The following is a 24,759-nucleotide window of genomic DNA, read 5'->3' as shown; positions in this document are numbered from 1 at the left end:
CAAGCTTCCTGCCATCCAGGACCTCTATACCAGGCGGTGTCAGAGTAAGGCCCCCCCCACCCCCTTTTTTACACTGCTGCCACTCTCTGTTTATTATCTATGCATAGTCACTTTAATTCTACCTACATCTACATATTACCTCAATTACCCCAACTAACCTGTGCCCCTGCACATTGACTCTGTACCGATATACCCCCTGTATATAGCCTTGCTTATTTTACTGCTGCTCTTTAATAATTTTTTATAAAAATGTTTTACTTATCTATTTTTTTACTTATTTATTTTTCTTAAAACTGCATTGTTGGTTAAGGGCTTGTAAGTAAGCATTTACATTTAAGGTCTACACCTTTTGTATTCGGCGCATGTGACAAATACAATTTGATTTGATTTGAATGGTCCACCACCCAAAAGACATCCAGCCAACTTGGCACAACTGTGGGAAGCATTAAAGTCAACATGGGCCAGCATCCCTGTGAAAATCTTTCGACACCTCGTAGAGTCCATGCCCCGACGAATTGAGGCTGTTCTGAGGGCAAAAAGGGGGGTGGAACTCAATATTAGGAAGGTGTTCCTAATGTTTGGTATACTCAGTGTACATACCCATTGATTCTTGAAGAATAGAACTTATACTGTCAATGCCTCATGAGCTTAGTTCAACAGTCGTACCCCATCAGAACCCAGAATACAAGCTTATTTTACTCCAATGTTTGTAAACAATGTAAATGTTAACAAACACTGTATAGCCTTAAAAACATTGTTAAAACTAGAATGTTGATATCATGGATGGTCAGTCCTTGCATCCACATCTCTGTCTATGAATTTGAGAGTGGTTACATTTCTCCAGGCCCTCCCTCAGCTTTTTACCAAAACATGGGCGGGGTGGCGCTTTGTTATTGCTTCAATTAAGGATTCTAGCTTTAAGTGCCTCAGTTCTAGTCCACCTGGACCAGTAATTCATTGAATTGAAGAGTCATTTGAATGGATTACCACAGACCATCTATGATTAGCCTATGAAAGATGGAGTTCTAGAGGGAGCCTTTAGGTGGACACATAAAGTGATCATAAAACAACATTATAGAGTCAGCCATTGATGCTTCGCAAACTCAGCAGAGAGGGGATTTAACCCTTTCTTTCCCATTCTTCAAAGGCATGCTCTCATGCAAGCTGCTGTTGTGACTTGCAAACTGAAACATATATAGGCCTTGTTCCTGTGGTGATTATTCCGTCCCTGCGTTCCAGTAATGCGAAGATAGAAATGATCAGTGCTCTCAAGGGCGGAACGAAATAGAATGCCTGTTTATTTCTCAGTCATCCTATTTCACTCAGCCCCGAGAGCAGTGATCAGACCTGCTTATGTGCTCTGCAGGCACTATTAATGATTACGTTAGCGCCATATCACCATGGTAATGTCTTAAATGCAGTGTGACATCATAAAACCAAAGTGAGATATCGTTGCTTACTATTTTACTGTGACCTTGCCACAAGATGGATGAAGCATGCCGTATTCCTCATGAGGGGATCGTCCATATTGAAAAGGGTAAATGGTTTGTTTGCACTTCATGATTAATAATGAGTGTGATTAGTGTCGCGATGCAAACTAGCTTGTTAATAGAGGCTGGCGCAGCCTGCTCCGCAGCGAATTAGCATTGAGAGAGGCAAAATAAATGTAAGTTAAAACAGGGAGATGGATGCCGTGTTGAGAGACAGCTGTCACCCATTTATTACAGACAACCCTGACGATTCTCTCCTCACCGCTGACAGTAAGCTGTGACTAGGTTGCCCTGCGTGGAACTTCATTTGTGCTCTCTGTTCCATCACATCCCATTCACGTTGAAGCCAGCTGGACACCCCAGTTGACCTTCAAGTCATGTCAAGCTCCAAGATAGAGAGAGATTGAACGGTTGGTTGGGGGGTGGGGCTTTGTAATATTGTGACAATTCGAAATCCATTTAACATATGAATATCTGATGCTCTGATTCACATAATGAGTGATGGATTGCACAAGGAATGTTTTATTCACTCGCATAGTACATGAGATTGAAGAATTGCCTTCACTTCACTTTGTAGCGTACTCAGGCGAGGAAAGGAACGGTACAGGTTTCGGTTTATCTTTTACAGCTCACAACAAAAGCTTAGACCTGAGGCCACTCACCTTTAAAGTAGGATCTTTGACCATCTGTTTTTATGCCTCTCCTCCCCCACACTCATCAAGAGGTGCATTTCCTTTGAAGATGTATTTTTAACATTTACTATTCCATCTTATGTTGTGAGAACACTGAGAATCGTTCTGCTGAAGTCGTTTGTCAATTTCGTAAATGCTGAGACTGTGTATGAAAACACATTGAAGGAACAATTGGGCATACCTGTACTTAAAACCATGAATAATATTTTGTGAGACTCTATTGGTCATAGCTGCTGCTGGTGACTATTGGTACTATTGTCTCAGACATAAACCACTGTTAAATAAGTCTGTTCTGTAAATAATGTATGGCAACACTGAACATGACTCAGAATGCACGGTTCTCTGAAGGAGAACATTATTCTCCTTTACTGCCTGAGAACAGGCTATTGACCAGACGGAGAGATGTGTGTTGGTGTTTTCTAATGTAATGTGATCTTGCGTTGAGAATTTCCTTGAAATAGCTTGAAAGGGTTTAAAAAACAATTTTGAAAACTGCTGGTGCTGAATATACAGTACTTGAAGAAATAACATATCATAGACTGTCTCCCATTTACAGGCTTCATTTTACATGTCTAGGCTGCCGTAGTAATGGTTTTCAGATGTTTGCAGTGATCTCAGTGATAACCGGATTGTGGGAGGTGAGATAGTAGACCGTGTGAAGTGGGAAAAGTGCCATCTACTGGCAGAAGAATCCTTTTTAGCTTTGTTTGAACACTGGTTATCCTACTCCATTTTTCCTCACACCAGGGCTTAGTCAACCCTTGGCACTAACAATGGCTTACTATTTTTTGGCAAACACTTCATTGTAATATGTAATATGCCTTTTCAGAGTTCTCACTGGTTTGAAAGACTACAGTTCTACTGTCCAATCTTTACATACTGTAGTTAGCTCATCAATGTAATATGAATGGCTGAGTACAGTCATTCCGTGTCTAAATTCAATTCAGCCTAAATCCCACCACATACTGTGCTGTATATCAAATCAAATCAAATCAAATGTATTTATATAGCCCTTCTTACATCAGTAGATGCTTACCCCCAAGGGAGACTCTTGTTTGGAATAATACTAACGATCAATGGAAGAAAGCTACAGTTCAGGCTTCTCATTTCCCTGCAGGTATTAAACCTGCATCTTGAATGGTTCCTGGATTATTTTGATGAGGATGACTCAGTTCACAGCTCTTTCTTTTAGAAGTAGCCTAAAGGCACCAGTCTCTGTATCCCATCCAATCCGTATTGGATGAGGGTCCATTAGGCGTGACTAATTGAAACCTTAATTAATTTGGGCGAGTGCCCCGTCTGCTCAAAGGATTGAGTCTGGGGCAAAGTTCAGAGGAGAGCGCTCTGACTGAGTTAAGAGGACCTTAGAGAGGACTCCCATATTTTTCTATACGGGTAATTGTGTCAAAAGTAATTAGAGAATGGCATCCAATTTAGTCTTGATCTTTACATCTATACCTGAGCCTCTCCTTCAGAATAGATTAGATTATAGTTGCTGACTATAAGCCAGCATTCTCCCCGCTGGAGCCTCCCTACAACACATTCTGCACTGTAAGCTGGTTTATACTTCATCAGACATGCACTACAGATACATGTCAGGACTATCAACTCTAATCGGATCATCACGTCAACCGACAAAATAAACTGCTGTCAGACCATCTAGGAGTGTGTCGACATACATGTGGATTTCTTATTTAAGTGGCCCCCGTCATGGAGCCATCAATCTTAGCATTCTGTGATTATTCCAGCGAATGTGGAGGGAGTATTCAAGAAAATAACCTGTCTTTTCTATCCGGCTGTCTCTTTCTGTATCTGCACCTTCTTGTCTCTCAACTATTTATGTAACAGGCAAAGACCTTGAATGTGTCACTGTGTGAACAAAACAGCTATGGGACCTGAATGTGCAACGTGTCTCTGCAGTGAACCGTATTATAACTCGGTTCAAGGGAACTCAACAAAGATACTCGATAGCTAATTAAATTCAGAACATTATGAATCGAGGGTTCATTATAGCACATGTACCCTTTGTACACTTCCTAGAGTATTCATATTTTACAATGGACGCAGCTCCCGGATACACTTTATTATTAATGTTGTTGAGGCAATTATTAAAGAGTGAGTCTCAAAATTACAGAACACTGTGTTTGATTGAATCTTTTGTGAAGTTGGTTTAGATATAGTTCAGTATTATGGAGACTCTTTTTTTTGTTGCTTTACATAACTCAAAATATTCAATTTTACTCTACTGCACAAAAGTAGCCCTCCTAACTTCATATTTTGATGTGAAGTAACTCCAGTAAGTGCATGACCATTTCAGAAATATTAATACATGGCACTACTGTATGTATAATTGTGAGTGTGAGTAGCTGTGAAGCTGTCAGGCCATGAAGGCACCAGCCACTGGGAATATACTATGGCATCACACCTGCCAGTGGAACACTTGCCATTGGTTGGTTGGGTATTGGTGACTCCACCATCCTTGTTTGTGAGGGAACCTGTGGATCACTGTGGGTGGGCGGATGGAGGGTGCAGCTTCCACAGCAAGGCTGCTGCTGTGGAAGAAGACATGCTGCCAGGGAAAGGAACTGCTGTAAATCGAACCAGAAGGGTGCCGGCATAGCTGTGACATTACTTGGGAGGGCTGTAACTTAAGCACTTGATTCTTTCATTTCACAGGGAATGTAGCATCGCATTTGATGTCTGTTCTGCCTTTTAGGTGAGGTAGCATCTGCTCATACACAGCCTCGCAAAATGCTCATCCCATTATCGGTGAGTTTTTGAGAGAACATTCAAATGGACAATAGCAATAAAAATGCAAATGCTGACAAGTTTTATCAGAACATTTTGTGCCAGATAAATTCTACCAGCAGTCAGCATTTAAATGCTTTTCAAACTGTTGCATCACTCCCACCTTAACTGAGATAATATCCTTACCACCAGCATGTTCTTGCCTACCTCCCCTCTCAGAGTATAACTTTACTATTCATTTTTTGTGATGCTGTATGCCAGACATCCTACCCATCAGTTCAGTATAGCTTAACTAAAACCTTTTTTCCCTTCCGTATTGTCCTCTCTGGAATATATGCCATGTCAAATTCTTTCATTTCAAAAGACGAAAACAATTTTATTCCCAAACATAGCCATCTCACTAGACAGCTTTCAATATTTCCATTTTGCCTCCAACCTTTCTATTTCCATCGCTTTCTCCAGCCGAGAGTCTGAGGCTTTCTGTATAGATCAAATGTGGCCAGTGGAATAGTCTGACAAGCCCAATGTCCTTGCTGCCACTGTGCCTCTCAATGATTGATTCCATTCCTTACTATCTCATCCAATCCTGAAGCTTTCCTTCATTCCGTTGCTGACTGCTCTCATCTGCTACTCATATCTTCTATGTTTGGGAATGGAGGTTAGAGATATTGTACAGTATCTCCATAGTGAAAAGGAGGTGTAGCCTATCATGCACAGTCACAAACAGAGATTATTCTGAACATGCTTCTTGTACTGAAATGACTACAGTACCCTAGCAGAATGACTAAGTAGATTGTATTTCCTTATCCGTTGCTAAGTCGGAGAATACAGTATATTCAGTAAGCACTACAGGTATTTCCATCTTCAACTCTACTGAATCAGATGTCTGCGTCGCCAAGTATTGAGGAGTCGTACGACAAGCTGCAAGGAAATGCTCAGATAATTATTTAAGAGTAGTTGAAATATACACAAAGTAGAACATACGAGCACTGCAGAATACTGTATGAAACCAAAGTAAAGCAAATAAATACATATAATGGCTCACTACCTGTAGAGTCTTATGCTAATGCTTCTATGTTCCACTTCTTAACTCCCAAGCCAACTTTAATAAAGATGCATTACACATCATGGCGGCGGCTGCAGGACCATATGTGTTTATGATACAGCTGCCACAGCACTATTATCAGGCAGGCTAGGTTTTCTTTATGGGTGATGTATTGGAGAGGGACAGTGACCTCTGAGGGCTGCCAAGGTCAGAGTGAATCAGATGTGCCATGTCTATTATTGGCATAGTTCCTTGTCACCACAGACTGGGAGAGCATTGGGAGTTGATATGTGTAATGCAGTTCTCTGGTTCTCTGGAGCTTTTAAAGCTGAATAGTGACTTGCAACAATTAGCCTAAGAGTCCAGACTGCAGTTCCATTATTGGCGTACATATAAAACATAAACAACCACACAAAGCCATTATCATAAGGCATGAAATATTCTGTCAGGGAATTGTGGTTAGTATTTAAAAAGATAAAGAAGAGCAATTTTCTGGTGTATTCATATAAATGTTTTTTATTTATTTTTATTTTTTCCCAAACCAACAGTGCTTTTGCCTTGAGCATTATGTACTGTTTTTTAACGTCTACAAATCATCGACCATAGATTGCCGAAGTACCTTCCTTATCTCCCAACATTCCATGTATTAATCAATAGTTAAAACACCACAACTTAATATGTACATTATATACAGTAACTCCACCGAGTGCTGATAATGTAAAATGCTTGGCACAAGGACTACAGACTGTGTGCGTAAGATTCTGGCAGAGGAATGATTCAAGGAAACAACAAATACATCTCTGAAATAACCCCTACATGTTGGCTGTGAAATAGCTTTTCCCCACATTCTGCAATGTTATGTTGATGTAGAACTTGGTCCTTGGGCAGGTGAGTCACAGTGTCACAGACATACAGTGTGCTCTGCTGTAGTGGTTCCAGGTGCTGTTGGGATTTCAACAGAGAGAATCTCTTCGCTAGGTTAAAAGTCCTGAACAGTCATTCTGAAAAGTTCTGAAAAGTACTCATGGCTAACTACCAGGAAGTTTGAAAAGACGAGTGGGCGGAGAGTTTATATTCATGAGCTCACCTTGACTGACAGCTCTTTGAAACGCCTATGTCAAACAACTTGGATGCAGTGAGCAGTGTTGAAGTAAAATCATCTCAAGCTAATGTGGTGATACACAAAGCAACTCAAACAACATTGAAATTGTATCAATGATATATATATATATATGTTTTTATACATCTCCCATTTGGCATGTTTCTTTTGATGCCATTCACAGCAACACTGACAGATGTGTTGACTTGACAACTGTGTCTGAGTTTTGAACGACAACCTCCATGTTGGCTGAAGACCTAGTTAGTCAGTAACTAGCTGACACCAGATACAGATGAAACATATAAGTATCTTTGCCATAGATGAATAATGGTAAACTCTTAATTATATTTGCTGACACCCTAGTCAAGCTCTATAAACCACGCCCCTCTGCAAACACACCGATGTTGGTTACAAGCCGGTACTTATTTCAATTAGGTAAGAGAATATCAAGTTACCATTGTTGTATTAAAATTAGAGTTAAGGTGATGTCACCTTGTCCCCTTAATAATGATTCAAAGTGTTTGACATGTGGGAGGGGACCAGTAACTTTATGATCAAACTTTGTCAATGTAGAAGCAATTGTCATTTTTCATACTTCGGTCATCATATTTTGATCTGGTTACCTTCAAATATCATCCAATTTCATGAAAAACATGATTTTTTGACTGTTCATGACCTTTAAGCTCAGGCCCCCAGGTGTTCTCTGTCTCCCACCAATCTGTTTTTGGCCACGCTGACATTTGTTTTTGGCCTAGCTGGATATCACACAGTGTCAGTGTTCTGTCCCTAAACACGCCATGTAACCTCACAGGTTCCTGGACGGATAAAAATGTTAATGTGTAATTTGATGAACTTGAATGGAGAAAAAGGAGGAGACAGTGAATCATTCTGCTCATATCCTCTTAATGAGAGTGCTGAGGCAGGGTTCGCTGTCACTCAGAACCCTGGTTCTCTCCCACAGCATAATTTGATTGAGGAACTCCACTCGGTTTCAGAAGGTTAATTGGTGGGGTAGAAAGCTGCGTTGGCAGAGCAAAGTAATTGACAAGAAGAGGAAATTAGTGCCGTTGTTCCTGTACGTGCATAGTTAGCATACTTGAACTTTAGGCACTGATTTTACCTCACAGACAGCCCCTATATACAGTATGACACAACATGTACTGACAACAGCAGCAGGACGGTGCAGCAGGCAAACGGAACATATCAATACAAACACTCAGGCTTTACAATATGTGCTCCGTCTAGCGTCACACTTAAAGGGATAGTTCACTTAAAATACAAAATGACACATTGGGTTTCTTACCCTGTAAGCAGTCTATGGACAAGGTATGACAGTAATCCATGCTTTGGTTTTATTTCCCTGGTACCATTTCTAAATGCTAACCCTTTAGCATTTTTAGCACAAATCCCATTCAAGTCATGGTACCGATATTAGCATTTTTCGCGCATCATGTCCAAATCCCCCGAAAGTATCGAAATTGATTATGAAGCTTAACAAAGTCACATAGATTATTTGAATGTAATGTGTGAAAAATGCTAATATCAGTACCATGACTTGAATGGGATTTGTGCCACAAATGTTAAAACATTGGAAAGAGTGCCAGGGAAACTAAACCTAAGCATGGGTTGCTGCCAAACCTTCTCCAAAGACTGCTTACAACGTAAGGAAACCAATATGTAATTTCGTAATTTGGGTGAACTATCCACGTAAGACTGTACAGTAGATCCCAGTTTAGCCTGCCATGTCTTGAGTCAGCAGCAGAAGAGGTGTCGGCATACATCCTCCTGCCCACCGGCAGCTGGTGGGCTCAAAGGCCAGAGTGCTGAGTTGATGGTCTGGAAAATTGCAATAAAACCTGCAGGTATTATCCCAAGTTGTATCTTACTCTTACATGAACGAAATTAAATTAAACTGTAAGTGTTGGTTGTGCTCTCCCTGTTCTTATGACAAATACAGGCTGTCTACAACCTAATTGTTTTCTCATTGGATTTTTTCTACTGTTGTTGGTTAAGACAATTCTGACAATACCTCAATTGGTTTGTCGGTTTGGAATAGGCCTTAGTATAATTGAATTGTCTACAAGTTTACTCAATACAAGTCTGTGGCATAATGCACAATTATTGTTGGGACAAATCCATAACCTTTTAGTTTGTTTATGTTGCAAATCAATGAATGTTGTTAAAGGAAGGTTTTGTATATTAGATCTACAGTTTCAGATGATCATATTTTCTTTTTTTGCTCATTGTACCAACTGAGCAAACTGTCCGAAGTGCTTTCATACCGCAGTTCCCAATAACTCCACTTTGGATATGACTTTAGCTCTAAAAGCTCTATCCATTAAGGCTACTGCTTCCATCAGTGCACACTGTAATTCTAAGCCATTCTCCATGGCTTATCATCTTTTTTTTAAAGGGCCATCCAGAATGGAGTTTGTGCTTTGTAATACGATTTCTTGCTCCCTGGAAAGGTGAGAATCGTACTAGGTCATCAGCCTGTTGAAGGACTCGATCCACTGAAGAACAATTGAGTGTGGTATTGGGAATTTACAAGAGATGCCAGAGCAGTAAGTCATTTAAAGTTTTACAAAGCGTCACACCGTCAGGAATACCAAATAGCCTGTTGTAGAATAGAACATTTGTGTCAAATTCTAATTCTGGAGGTCTGGACTTGCATAGTTGGCCTCAACCTTTGGCCCTCAAGCTCTTAATTAGCCCAATCATTCACTATTTAAGGAAATGTTCTACCTTCAAAATGACCAAATACACTACACTTAAACTAGATTTATGACGGAGGTGGATGTATGAAATGTTAATATATGTGGCTAATTGGCTATTTAGAGTAATTAGCTGGGGGAGCTGGAAACAGGCATGCAAAAGGGTGAGCACAGTTTCACCCTCATTTGGGTGGGCAAGTGGAGCTGTTTTTCAGAATGCCTTTCAGCAACTTAAAAAGTGCTCTCCCAGCAGATATGCATTTGAAATAGATTCCGCACAAATGGTCAACATTTACATATATTAGAGTTCATCCTGACGAAAGGATAACTGTTGCTCTTTAGGATTCCCCTTGTGGGGAAGAGTTGTGTAACGCTGCGTTTACACAGGCAGAACAATTCTGATGTTGTTCCACTAATTGGTCTTTTGACCAATCAGATCAGCTCTTTGCCAGCAATTGGGCAAAATATCAGCATTGGGCTGCATGTGTAAACGCAGCCTTACTTCCTTCTACCAGCACTTCATACGGATGCAAGGTCTTAATTTGATCACTCAGTTGCAGGAGAACGTTCCTGCAATGCAGAAAATGTCAAACTCGTAGTGTATTTAAGGTTTAAAAAGGCTTCTGAAGATTGCAATTGCCACTTAGAAATTTCAGACTTGATTTTCCCTTACGAAAAATGTATCAACCCCTACAAAAATATAGATGAATTATAATCCACATAATAATCCACATTTCCTGTTACTGCAGGATTATGTTCTTGCTGTAGAAAACTGACTCAAATTAAGATCCTACATCTTTATGCATTGGTTGACCTTTTTTCCCTTGCTGCTGTCCATCGTGCTGAAGTCGTTAGCTGGTTTGTAGTGCACTGTCCATACATAGTGCAAGCGTGTCATTCCACCACAACCACCATCCCCCAACACCACCACAGGATATACCGTATGTGACAACACTGAAAAGCAATCCAGCAAGACATTAAGAAAACTGGTATAGTTCTTGCTACTCCTCCTTTTCTGCCTCTGCTGTGGAAGGTCATGATGTCTGTAGAATATCTGAAGAGCATGTTGAGAGCACAAACCTGGAAATTGTGTGCATCTCCACATACACAACTTTATCATTACGTATTTCCTTTATTCGTTTTCGTCACGTTTTTGATCACTGCGGTGACATACATTCGCCTCCATTGAGATAAATACCATTGTGAAAGCTTTTCCTGACTGAATTTAAATGAGGCGATTCCAATTGTCATGGGGAAAGAAAAGGGCTTTGTCTGAAAAACAATTCAATGCACAGAGCTGCGGCACAATACCCCTCACTTATCAGGGAAGTAAAGTTAGATAAAAACTCATTAGTGTGCAGTGCCTTGCAGCTGTCTGTGCTCCTGTACGAGGCCCTTTTTCTGAAGAGGCCTGGCATGTCCACAAAGTATGCCATTGATGCCACAAAGGAAGCAAGCACATTTCCAAACAAACTGGATTGGGGGCTAGAGAGAACATTCCATTCAATTCCAGGCAATGTTCCTTTTAGTAATTAATGCATGACTTTAATATCCTTGGATATAGCTGAAGCATGCATCCACCTCCTCCCTTTCTCTCCAAAGCAATTCAGTACCTCAGTAAGTACAATGTTTTCCTTCCCCAAGAGAAGCAGTTCCATTTCAGCTCAATTGATTCTCCACTTCTGGTCGCCCATCTTTACCTTTTTCATTCTTTCCCAGCAAGAAGCGCATGCATTTTCAATGACATCAAATAAAGGGCAGTCATTGGGAGGGATCAGGGGACTGAGGCACCTTCACCATCCGACAGAGAAAGACGGAGCAAGATATAAAGACGAACCGCAGGGGGGGGGGGGGCCCTTGGACACAGACATGAGAGGGAGATAACATGACTATATATATCAGGACAGATATGACCAGATTAAACTGAGAATCCAGTCTCGCTGTGTCCTTCTGACCAAGACAGGCTGTCTAATACAATTTGCAAATGTGTGTTTTCCTCCGAGAGAGAGACAGAGACCGAGAGAGGGACAGACAGAGAGACAGTGAGAGACAGAGAGAGAGATAGTGAGAGAGACAGAGAGACAGTGAGAGACAGTGAGAGTCAGTGAGAGAGACAGAGACAGTAAGAGAGAGAGAGAGAGTGAGATATCAAATCAAATCAAAACAAATCAAAGTTTATTTGTCACGTGTGCCGAATACAACAGGTGTAGACCTTACAGTGAAATGCTTACTTACAGGCTCTAACCAATAGTGCAAAAAAGGTATTAGGTGTCTGAGAGCTGTTAGATAGGATACAGTATGACAGCTTTACATACAGTATACCTCATTGGGAGACAGTTGCACTAGTTACTGTATCTGTTTCATCCACAAGGCTTATGGGAGATTCTGTCATGTCTTTGCCTTGAAGCCCTGGCTCGCCGCTGCGGAGGAGAGAACCCCAGAGGCTCCGCATATGAGAGCAGAAGCCTGTCTCGCAATCACAGACTTGAATTCAGTGCATTGAAAGACTCCCCTCAAGGTAACATGAGCTCTCAGCTCCCGAAGCACCCTCATCTGCCCCCTCCTATGAAACAGTAATACTAGTTGGCCTCACAGTTACGCTGTGTTATGTCAGTTGTCAAATGGTAAACATTGGGTCTATGTATTGCCCCAATATGTTTATTGTAGGCACTTTGAATGCAACTACTTACAACGAAGATCAAATAGCATCTACACTCTGAGTTAAACATCCTTTGAAAGAAGTATCTTTCCTCAACGTTGACTGCTTATGGAGAATACAGTAGCTCTCTCAAATAAAATCCACCAATAATATATTTAATGCAAAAAGTGTAGCTATGTAAGTGTATGAAAGTGCCTTGACCAAGCAAAACAGTGGGAATTTACAACAATTGAATGTACAATCATTGAATCAGGGCGTCATTAGTTGTTCACAGGGGATGACAAGAAAATCCATCATTACCCTATATGCAGCAGGGCCCCAATGGGAACAAGTAGACTGGGGAATGGCTGCCTAGGCTGCCTGGGGGTCCACTGGGAGAGGAGCTTGGCTCTGACGCCCTGGGTGTTCTGGCCTACTGCCCTCATGGCTACACTACCATTGGACCATAGAGATTGCTGCCAATGGGGAAAGAGTCCAGGGCTGCAAATAGACCTATAGGCTCTTCTGAGGACGAACATGCCATGCTGCCCTAACTGCCTTAAGCTCATTTGCAGTATGTGACACGTTTTACAAGCATTTCGCTACACCAGCAATAACATCTGCTAAACACGTGTATGTGACGAATAATAACATTTTATTTTATTTCGGTGAAACTAATGCATACACATGGATTCCAACGTTTGTTGTTCTTTTCCCACCATCTCCAAGCAGTTTCATCCATGAGGCTTATGGGAGATTCTGTCATGTCTTTGCCAGTTAGCACTGTCGGATTTGTTCGTTAAGCATATAGGCACCAGGGTGGCATTAAAGCACTCGGAGCCACTAAACCTGAATGTATGATGAGAGGTTTGTTTATGCAAAAGGTAGTTTACTAAATCACTAACATGCATATGCAACAGCGGGTTACTCTAACAAGGCGAACTAGCAGGGTTGTAATTTATGCTGTGGACCGCAGTAGCGGTGGTGAAATTGATGCGGAGCCCACTGGAGTGAGTCACAGCGGACAAACAAACCCCTCTATACATTATTAATGAGGGAAAATCTTTTCAGGTTTAACTTCAACTTCCATTTAACACCTAAAGGGATCCTGCAACAACACCATGCTAAGAGAGAGCTGAGGTCGGGTCAGAACGTCTCTCAGACACTGCCAGCCGGTATTTACGATAAAGGTCAGCGAATGAGGGGACAATGGTAGGAGACAATTTTCTCTTTAAAAGTTTTGCCTCGCCAGATATTTCCCAGAGCCATACTTTTCATATTCATTTCATGGAACATTTGGTTTGTGTTTCCAAACAGGAACCTTTCTTTCAGAGGGTTTAAAAAGTGATTATATTTGAATGCCCCTTGGTAAATGCACTTTTGTGGTAGGTGGTTTTGTAGTGGTAGCCTTTGGCATTTCCTTGCAGAGCGTTCCACACAGTGCATGGAGGTGCACAATGTAATTCCTTGTTCTATGTCTAGGTTAGCAGGTGACAGAGTGACTCCACCCACTTTACCATGCCCGTGATATAGTGGGAACTAGGTACACTAAACTAAATGTCAGATGCCATCCATGTACTCAAAAAAGTCTGTCTTAATATGTTTTTAATTCAAATCTGGGCCACATGCATTTTTCAGCCAACGGACACAGTCCTCTTCAGTGCGAACAAAGTCCTCCAGTTTCAACGGACAGACATTAAAAGAGTGCTCCACATAAAGTGTGGCCATCAGTGGAGAATGGTGGGAGGAGCTATAGGAGGATGGGCTCATTGTAATGCCTGGAATGGAATCAATGGAACGGTTTCCACATGTTTCATGTGTTTGATACAGTTCCACTACTGTATATAGATAGCCTCACTACTGTTATTTTTCACTGTCTTTTTACTGTTGTTTTTATTTCTTTACTTATCCATTGTTCACCTAATACTTATTTTTTACCTAAAAATCTCACTGTTGGTTAGGGCCTCTAAGTAAGCATTTCACTGTAAGGTCTACACCTGTTGTATTCGGCGCATGCGACAGATACATTTTGATTTGATTTATTCCATTCCAGTCTTTACAATGAGCCCATCCTCCTATAGCTCCTGCTACCAGCCCCCTCTGGTGACCATGTCATACAGCAGTAGAACTCAGTGATGTGAGGGGGCCGGCATGGCCCCAGCCTTACAGAAACCTGTCAAACCCAAACAGCCACCTAACATTTTATGTTGAGCAGCTCACAGCATTACTGCCTCAAGACATCCCCAAGCTCAATGGAAACTAAGTAATTTATTGTAACTGCTTCGAAGTCCCCCACAAAACACATGCCCAAAATGGAGGATCTTTAGTATGTGTGGAGACAGACTGTGTATGGGAATGGTGAGTTTGCAGAAATATGAGAATGGGAGACAACCCAGTTTGCTACTGTGCTGTATTACAGTGTGCTTCCTAATTTAGTATTCAAATGTATCGGGTTTACGATTCACACATAACACAGGCACGAGTAGACAAAGCTGGGGTTTAGATTTATGTGTAATCTCTCCCTCAGGGCTCATACAAATCCAAGCAAAACAAACAGTCCCTCAGTAGGTTACTTCAGCACTGCTCCCTCTGATCCAATAGTACATATTTACTGTCAGAACTCATCCATAGCCACAGTATGCTTTCCCCCCATACAAGACAGCTCTATGAATGGCTCCGCTCTTTTGTTTTAGTTAGGCTTAAACATCTCCATTAAAATGGAAAAAGCATATTACTTGTAGAAGTAGCTTGACTCAGTGATTTGAATGAAAGGTGCTAAGAGTATAATGAATCATTGCACGGATATAACAAATGTTCTTTTCAAGGTAAGGCATATTTAGAAAATGAAAACACTGGAACTTTTCCACTGACTGATGACTGTGTCAGTAATACATAGTGATTAATCTTAGCCTCAACAACCCTGTTTCTGTACCAATCAGCACTTATGTGCAAACATGCTGACCAGTGTAGTCCTGAATAGGTTTATGTTGAACAATGGACATACTTCCTCTATTATCAGTGATTCCCATTAGAATCAAGCCAGCATCATGTACACTGTACAGTAAGAGAATACTAAACAATGGAAATTGTATTCATATTGTCCTTTAGTTCGTGGAATGTGGACAGTTTTGTTTTTGAATATGAACAGTTCAGTATTGTGCCCTAGAGATCATGGTATGGCTGTTAGTTATTTTGACTTCCTGAAAACATATGCTCACTTCCTCATTGATGATAGCAATGCTAGATGGCAACACAACATTTGTTTAGGCCTAATTGGAGCATGGTGGGCAGACCACACAAAAGGTCAACAGACTTCTGGAATGACCTTAGGTCCACGGTTCCAATTTGAGGTGTATTCCCTCGGCAATAAACTGTCACAATTATCCTGTTGTAGCAACATGATTGTCCCCTTTATGTAAAGGCCTATGTCCTCTACCACCTAGGGACACCTTTCTTCTCACCCTCTGTGGCCTCCCACAAGGCAACGCATCCACTGGCCTGTGTCAGCAGATGCATCAGAGGGCTAAGAGAGGCTAGTGATGAGGGCGCACACCACATACCTCTGGGTTTAAAGTATTCAACTGCTGTCCTCTATGATTAACCTATCCATCACTTGTGTTTCCAGCCCACTTTCATGGTCAGTCACTCCCACACCATTCACAATGAATTAATGGCTGTAATAACACAGTCCCCGGATCTAGAAGAGTTGAATATTTGATGTTACTTAAGGGAAGTCCACAAGTACCATTTCTCGAACAGTAACTTGTATTTCTAATATATTGGATTAGATTGGATTAAAATTTGATTTGCTTTCTTCTTTAAAAAAAACAGCAGGAATCCTTCCAGGTCTTAATATGAATAATATGTATAATATGAAAAAGAAATGACTTCTCCTCATAAACATAATTTTCATAATTGAAACATCTCTCATTGGCTTTGTTAAATTATGAATATACACAAATCCCTCTCTGTCTTTGCAGGTTAGAGGTTGGTTGTCTTCTTGATTCTCATTGTTCTTAGAAATGTTCAAGTGTGACAGCAGTAAGCATGGCAGACGAGGTACTAGGTGTTGTTCTGTACAGTAGCCTACACATCTCTGTGAGGTCTAAACAAATATCTCCCTCTGAGATGTCTGGGCTGCTTTAAGTGGACCGGAGAAGAGAACATGTAATTCATCGCTCTGAGCTGAGACCCCTGCCTTGGTGGTGAGCATTCCTTCTGTGGCTATGTTTGCCATCATATTGAATTTTAACAATGAAAAATGAATAACTGACTGAGTCCAATCTGATTTGAAAGCTAGTTAAGTGGCTCAGGTCTGGATAAAAAAGCAATACTAGGTGCCACTGACAATGAAGTATACTGTAGGCCTTGGGTCAGCAAGATGTATTGACTACACATTAGTGAATGCAGATTAAATGTTTCCCCTCTCACTCAGAAATGTCTGGCGTGCAGTAAATCATTTTCATTCCTCCATAGGCATTTTGTAGCCTCAGTTCTTATTATCAAAAAGGAGAACAAACACTTTTATGTTTGGCATGCAGTCATAACATATAAATCAATATCGTAATTGGCACGTGCAATAGCCTATCCCATATTTTTTTTTATATTCAGCACAATGAAATCCGCTAAGAAATGGAAAAAGCATCATGATTTAGTATGGTGGGAATATCAAAGTTATAAGGTAGTTCTTTGAATAGAACTAGTGTATGCAATTCATAGTCCAAACACAAAAGTATTGTTCCAGGAAGACGAAGTGTCTCAGTGTTCCTCGCTGGCCACTGCTGCTGATTATGACCATGGCTGTGCTGGTCGACCGTGGTGCAACTTATTACCTAAGACTATTATGAGAATGACTCATATGCTTAAACATTTGACGTTCATTCCTCTCAGCACCTCCCATGCTGAGGTCACCTGCTGTTTATGACTAATAATTCATTAATACCGCTCCATAAAACCAGGATCTATAGGCTACACACCCAGCTCCAAGGTTTTCTCCTGCAGCTATCAACTTTATTCAGAAACCTTGGGCTGTTGATAAAATTGATTGGGTCCAATTATTTAACCAGACCCAATGGAACACTGCAATTTCCCAGGGGAGCTATCTGACAGGGTTAAATTGACAATGAACAGCTTGCTATTTTTGGTTCACGGTTTGTATCCTCAGTAGTTACCGTAAGATGTTAAAGAGACACATCCATGGCACTGAAAGCCATTATGTTATATTTCTGTTGTCAAATTAAAACATCTATAAGGTTCTTGAGAAGACATTTTAGTATGGTGCAGAGTAATTAATTAATTGAATGCTGCATCTAAACATTAGTTGGACTCAGTTGTGTTTGACAGTCCCCGGGTTAATGGTGTGAAAATAGGGACCCTGCTTTCCCCAACCTGTCAAGTTGTAATTGGCCAAAGGTTTCCTTTAATAGCAATATGCCACAGGGAACGCAAAGCACCTCTGAAATTGTGTACAAAATAATTGGATGGCAATGAAAGAGGAAGCATACACATTAATCCTATTTTGCCTTTAAAATGATATTTGCTATTTTTACTTAACGTGTAAAACAAAATGTGTCTTGATTATTTGGATCCATTTGTGCAGTATACATGACAGATGATTAGAATGTAGAATATAAAATACAGATTGGGCAACATGTTATTTGACTGCTACAAATGGTCTATAAAGGAGAAATATCATTCTACTTGTGCAGCATGGCATGTATTTTGAATATTTCTGGCCAAAAAAATATATACTTTTTAAACGAAGTGGTGTAAATGTGGTTATATTCAAATTGCAAACCTCACATTCAAGCAGTTGTTGATTCCCCTAACGTGTGCCTGCTTCTCTTTTCTTCACAGGGAGTTCCTCTGAGCCCATGAATGCCACCCAGCAAGAAAGACAGAGGAAGAAACAATAGGATGAGACCGATCAACGATGTTATCCCTGGGGAAATAAGCACAAGACAATCTGAGGTGGTGAAATACTGAATCTCAGCGAACCATCTCTAGAACTTCACTCCAGGTTAAAGTCATTGGATGGATGCTGGTCTAAATGCACATGCCCAACATCTTTTTGTAAATGGCTGGAACATTGGGACCGAATTATCCTTCCCTGGACAGAAGGCCAATATATTGATTGTCCTCGCTGAGGAGAACACTTGAAAGTCCAGCTAGATTACAAAGAGTTCAGTTCAGCATCTTTAGAAACCACAGTGGTGTTCCCGTCTTAGAGCTTTTGGGCCCTGCCCATGACATCAAGAGGAGCACCAATGGCCTGCGGTGGAGCTATGGTAATGAGTGCCTTTTTCTGGTCTGTGGCCATAGTATATTTTACCCATATAGGCAGAGTCAATGGGGACTGCTGGCTCATCGAAGGCGAGAAGGGTTTTGTGTGGCTGGCCATCTGCAGCCAAAACCAGCCTCCATACGAGGCCATCCCCACGCATATCAACAGCACCATTGTGGACCTTCGGCTCAATGAAAACAAGATCAAAAGTATCCATTTCTCTGCCCTCAGCCGCTTCGCCAACCTGACCTACCTAAACCTGACCAAGAATGAGATCAACTACATAGATGACGGGGCCTTTTCTGCCCAGTTCAACTTACAGGTCCTTCAGTTAGGCTTCAACAAACTCCGTAACCTTACTGAGGGCATCCTCAGGGGTTTGGGCAAGCTGCAGTACCTCTACCTCCAGGCCAATCTGATTGAGACTGTGACACCCAATGCCTTTTTGGAGTGCTATAGCCTGGAAAACATCGACCTCTCCATGAACCGTATCCAGCAGCTAGATGGGACCACGTTTACCAGCCTGACTAAACTGACTACCTGTGAGCTGTACACCAACCCTTTCAACTGTTCCTGTGAACTACTTGGCTTTGTGAAGTGGCTCTCTGCATTCCCCAACAGGACAAATGAACGGATGGTCTGTGACTCCCCATCAGGTGTCTCTGGCTACAGTCTGCTCAGCCAGAACCCTAACAACCCGACTTTTCGGAATGCCCTCCATATGCTCTCCACTGTGTGTACAGACGACTATGTGACGCCGTACATACCTGTGCCTCCTGAGACCACCACACTCCCACCAGACTACACTCCCTGTGGGCTGGAGGACTGTCCCTCCGGAACTGAGCCAGATGAGAGTATGAGTATCAACCCAACGGTGATTAATGTGGATGTAAAACCCAGTATGAAGCTGAAGCAAGTCTCTAAAACAAGCGCCACCATCACTGTTCAGATCCCCCATCCCTTCAAGAAGATGTACAGCCTGGTTCTCTACAATAACAGCTTTTTCACTGATATTCAAAACCTCAAAATTCAGAATGAGGACATTGAACTTAAAAACCTGAAACCACATACTGAATACACGTACTGTGTCGCTTCTATAAAGAATAATCTTAGATTCAATCATACTTGTCTGGCAGTCTCCACAGGACCCTGGAATGGGAAAGAGAGATCACAAAACCATGCAACAGCTACCCACTACATTATGACCATCCTAGGTTGTCTCTTTAGTATGGTGATTGTCCTAGGGGTGGTCTACTATTGCTTGCGTAAAAAACGTCAGCAAGATGAAAAGCACAAAAAGGCAGGCAGCCTAAAGAAAAGTATAATTGAACTAAAATATGGACAAGAGCTTGAAGGGGGAACCATTTCCAGGATGTCACAGAAGCAAATGATGGGTGGGGAGAGTATGTCCCGCATGCCATACCTACCATCTGGTAGTGAAATGGAGCAGTACAAACTGCAGGAGATAAGAGATGACACGCCTAAAATGGCCAAGGGAAGTTACATAGAGGTGCGAGGAACCGGGGACCACCATGAACGCAGAGAGTGTGAGATGTCCATGCCTGGGATGTCCATGCCTGGGAACAGCCAAGGGTCAGTAGCTGAGATTTCAACCATTGCAAAAGAGGTGGATAAGGTTAATCAGATCATTAACAACTGTATCGATGCTCTGAAGTCAGAATCCACATCTTTTCAAGGGGTGAAATCAGGAGCTGTGTCCACCCAGGAACCCCAGCTGGTCCTAATATCAGAGCAGCCGCAGAGCAAGTCTGGCTTCCTGTCCCCAGTGTATAAGGACAGCTACCACCACTCGTTACAGAGGCACCACACCTCGGATGTCCCGCCAAAGCGGCCCAGCACTGCCACTGGAGGTCCAATGCGGAGCCCAAGGCCTTACCGCTCAGAGTCCAAGTACATAGAGAAGACCTCGCCAATGGGTGAGACCATCCTCACTGTAACGCCAGCCGCTGCCATCCTTAGGGCAGAGGCGGAGAAGATCAGGCAGTACAATGAGCACCGGCACTCCTATCCCGACAGCCACCAGCTGCAGATCGAGGAGCTGGAAGGGCCCGGAAGCCACAAGCCCTCCATCCTGGAGCCCCTAACTCGGCCCCGCCCCAGAGACATGGCGTACTCTCCGCTCTCACCTCAGTACCATAACCTCAGCTACTCCTCCAGTCCTGAGTACTACTGCAAACCTCATCACACTATCTGGGAGCGCTTCAAACTCCGTGGCAAACGGCACAAAGACGAGGACGAGTACATGGCTGCAGGGCATGCGCTACGTAAAAAAGTGCAGTTTGCCAAGGATGAGGACCTGCATGACATTTTAGACTACTGGAAAGGTGTATCTGCTCAACAGAAATCTTAATCTCTCCAAGTATTTTCTACTGGACCACAACTTTCAGAAATGACACAGAAACCTTATATGTGAAACTCACTATTGATTGGATGGATACTTCCATATTGCGATCAACTACTTAAACGTATATATAGCAACATATTTTGACTGTGAGTAAAATAGGAAAAGAACCTTGGAAATGACCATCTTGGAAATGACCATCTTAAATTTGTCACATTATGTATGGAATTTATGGGAATAAACTGTAATCTAACGTTTCAAGAAGAAAACATATTGCAAATTAAGAATATACATATTATATGTTGCAATGGATTATAGGTATTTGGGTATCGCATGGCCAAGTCCTGTGACAGTGGATTTGCTGTTGTGTACTTTGAGAAAATACTGTAACAAATATTGAAAAACATGTCTATTGAATCCTCAATATTTTTCTTGAAGAACTACTGAACAATCATACGAAAAAGAACATTTTTTCTCCCCACATATATTTCATTCTACAATGGAACTATGTACTGATACAGTTTCTATGTCTGCAATGTTTTCTGTTAATAAGATTTCAAAAATTATGTTTGATTCAGGTTTAGTCCATGGATTTCAAAGACAGCTACTTTATTTGTTTTCTAATGATTTCCGTGTCCTAACTGATAAACGTTACACTGGTCAGATAATTGGTATTATGTTACCCAGACCACTTAACTTTCCCTTCCCCTATTTACAGCACTATCACATAATACATTTTAGAGGCCACTAAACAAATTGCACAATATTAAAAGGCTGGAATTTTCTAAATGTAATATTCCACATAAGACAGTTCATTGTATTATTCTGATGCTGATGGTCTGTCTTAGGCATCGGCATTGTGAGCCATTAGTCATATCTTTAGAACCAAAGTAGAAAAAGCTGAAGTGTTTACATTTTCTTTCTGCATGGTCTAAGAAAGTGTTTCCCAACTCCGGTCCTCAAGTACCTCCAACAGCACACATTTTAGTTGTAGCCCAGCACTAAAACCCCTGATTCAACTTGTCAAGGGCTTGATGATTAGTTGATAAGTAGAATCAGGTGTGGTTGTCCAGGGCTACAACAAAAATAGGTACAGTTGGGGGTTGGGAAACACTGGTCTTAGATATGTGTGAACATAGTAAATCAGGTTCCATATGCATATAATTTGAATTTGTTCTACTGTGTTTCAAAGAGCCAAAACATTTTAAGAGTTACTTTTGTTGAAAGTGTAATTGACCATTCATCTTTATATTACCAATATTTTCCACAGAAGGCACCTTTAGTTTCCCACCTGTTGTTTAGGCAGAATGCTGAGAATGCAGTTCACATTCTCTACTGGAATATCTGTCCTATGGCCCGATGGATGAATGTACAATATAGATGATGAAATCTGTATATGGCAGCTTTTTCATTTTATTTCAGAGATTTTTTTTATTTGCTATTTACAACCATAATCTCCAGTTTCCTTTGTCTCTACATCTATATCAATTAATATATTTCCCATAACTTATCATATTTTATATTTGTCTGCAATTCTCAGCCAACAAAGTAAAAAACAGCAAAGTTGTTGGTTTCACTGAAGGCTCTTGTTGAAGGATATTTTCCTATATTGTGTGGCTGTTATGACACTTTTGTAAATTAGACATCACCAATCAGAGGTATATCAACATGCCATGGTTAACTATTAAATAATATCCCATGAATGCCTGAACTAAACTTCTGCCGCTGGATTTGTATATTATCAATACACTATTTTTGAGTGGATACAAGAGGTAACTTGGCTGTCTGAGTTCTTATTTCAACCGCCTTAAACTTCTGGGATATGTGTGCGACTGTAATTTTCTTTATTTTCCTTTCAGTGTTGATATTGTTGACAAGTCCTTATTTGATGTAATTTTTCTAAATGCATTTCAATAGATTCCAAGAGCTGTCAGATTTATAGATAAATTAGCAAGTAAGCTACATGTTTTTATACTGCATATTGTAGCACTTCTGTGGCTCATAAAAGTTAGAATTGTTGGGAAACCGGTGGAAACAAACAAGAGCACAATAAAGTGTTTTTATTTCATTTCTTAATACTATGTTACCTGCTTTCAGACAAAGTACTGTGAAATAAAGGGAAGGGTGCACCCATCAGTATCTTCATTATGTTCTTTTCTTGTTTTTGAAATCTGAATCAAGATATGAATCCTGAATGTACGGAATCCTGAATGTATGAGAAAACTTGCTTATTTGTATCACACACATCATTATCATGTTTTTATGATACTTTAATGGTTCTACCAAACTATGAAATGTTCATAATATAATGATCAGCAACTTGTACCATTCTTCATGTATAGCTAAATATTCAAATGTAGGCTATCCTGTAATACAACACCTTTTCCATCGGAGTATTGGCAGTGTTTCCAATGCTCTGCTGAACATATCCAAGCAAGTGCTTATGAAGAAGTGACTGCATGCATTTATCTTGGGAGCTGAAGATATTTATTATGTTCACAAAATGCTGAGGGCTCGATTCAATACGTAGCGCTGAAGACCTACGCTGAAGCGCGATATACATTTAATGTAATGTTCCTTCGTTCACAGAGACTGCATTCACGGTAAACGCTACATGTCGTCTCAATCGGAAATTACCTTTACATTTCAATCGCACTACAGCGCTTATCTTCAGCTGCATGGATTGAATCGAGCCCTAGGACTGCCTCTCCTTTGAAAAACAAACATCAATTTGTCTTGTCCCCAATGGTTGTCAGATATCTTAACCTTAAAAGTGCCAACTGTGGAACACTGAACTTAAAAACCTGAAACCCCATACTGACTGCACATACTGTGTCGCTTCTATAAGCAATGCTCTTAGAGTCAGTCACGCTTGTCTGACAATCTACACAGGACCGTGGAATGGGTAAGGAAACCAATACGCTTCCAAAACATTCAAAGCAAAAGCAGGTTGGCATTTATTGTCATGAATCTTGCCCTGAAGAAAGAACTGAGCAATTTTCCTCTATATGGGCAAGCTGCTAAGTCAAAATTGCCTATATCATAAAGATTCATGAAAACAAAATATAAGGTTAGGCATTAGGGTTAGCAGTGTGGTTAAGGTTAGGGTAAGGTTTAAAATCCGATTTTATGACTTTGTCGCTGTGCCAGCTAGTGACCACTCTGCAGAGCTGCCTCCAGGCAAGATTCATGACAATAAATGCCAATCTGCAAAGCAAAATCTAAAGCATGGATTGCTGTTATACTTTGTCCATAGACTGCTTACAGGGAAAGGAAACCAATATGTAATTTCTAATTTGGGTGAACTATCCCTTTAAGTGTATTTGGCTTAGAAAGAGATATTTTAATTTACCTTTTGAGGTTATGCAAATATTTCAGCAAAAGTGAAGGGGTAGTATTCAGCACATCAAAAACAAGCAGGGAACACAGTTATTGCTTTTCTTGAAAAATCACTATAATTTCACAAAATGTAAGGGTCACCTAATACATATATGTATTCGATTTTTTGTAGGTTAAAACAGCACTTCTATTTGAAATGTGTGAGGATTGATGGGAAATAACACAGGTATGTGTTATGAAAATGTATCTTCATATCTCAGATAAGATTTCAGCATCTGAAACTGACTGGAAAGTGTCCAATAGATAAGGAGTCAGGAGATTGTTAGCAATTGTGGTACCATTTGAAAAA

The 24,759-nt window shown here is 40.9% G+C and overlaps 1 protein-coding gene across 1 annotated transcript in view; it reads left to right on the top strand.

Annotated features, from left to right (window-relative positions):
* The window catches only part of LOC106596435 (protein ELFN1-like), an 81,998-nt gene extending 58,782 nt beyond the window's left edge, over positions 1-23,216 (top strand). The window contains exon 3 of the mRNA XM_045715048.2: positions 18,283-23,216. Coding sequence (XP_045571004.1) covers positions 18,672-21,080 — 2,409 coding nt within the window. The 5' untranslated portion in view covers positions 18,283-18,671 and the 3' untranslated portion in view covers positions 21,081-23,216. The remainder of the gene's footprint in view (positions 1-18,282) is intronic.
* The last annotated feature ends 1,543 nt before the right edge of the window (positions 23,217-24,759 follow it).

The sequence above is a fragment of the Salmo salar genome, chromosome 03, assembly GCF_965601325.2.
Source record: "Salmo salar chromosome 03, fSalSal1, whole genome shotgun sequence".
NCBI lineage: Eukaryota > Metazoa > Chordata > Actinopteri > Salmoniformes > Salmonidae > Salmo > Salmo salar.
The sequence above is the reverse complement of the archived record's forward strand: the minus strand, read 5'-3'. Positions and strand labels throughout refer to the sequence as shown.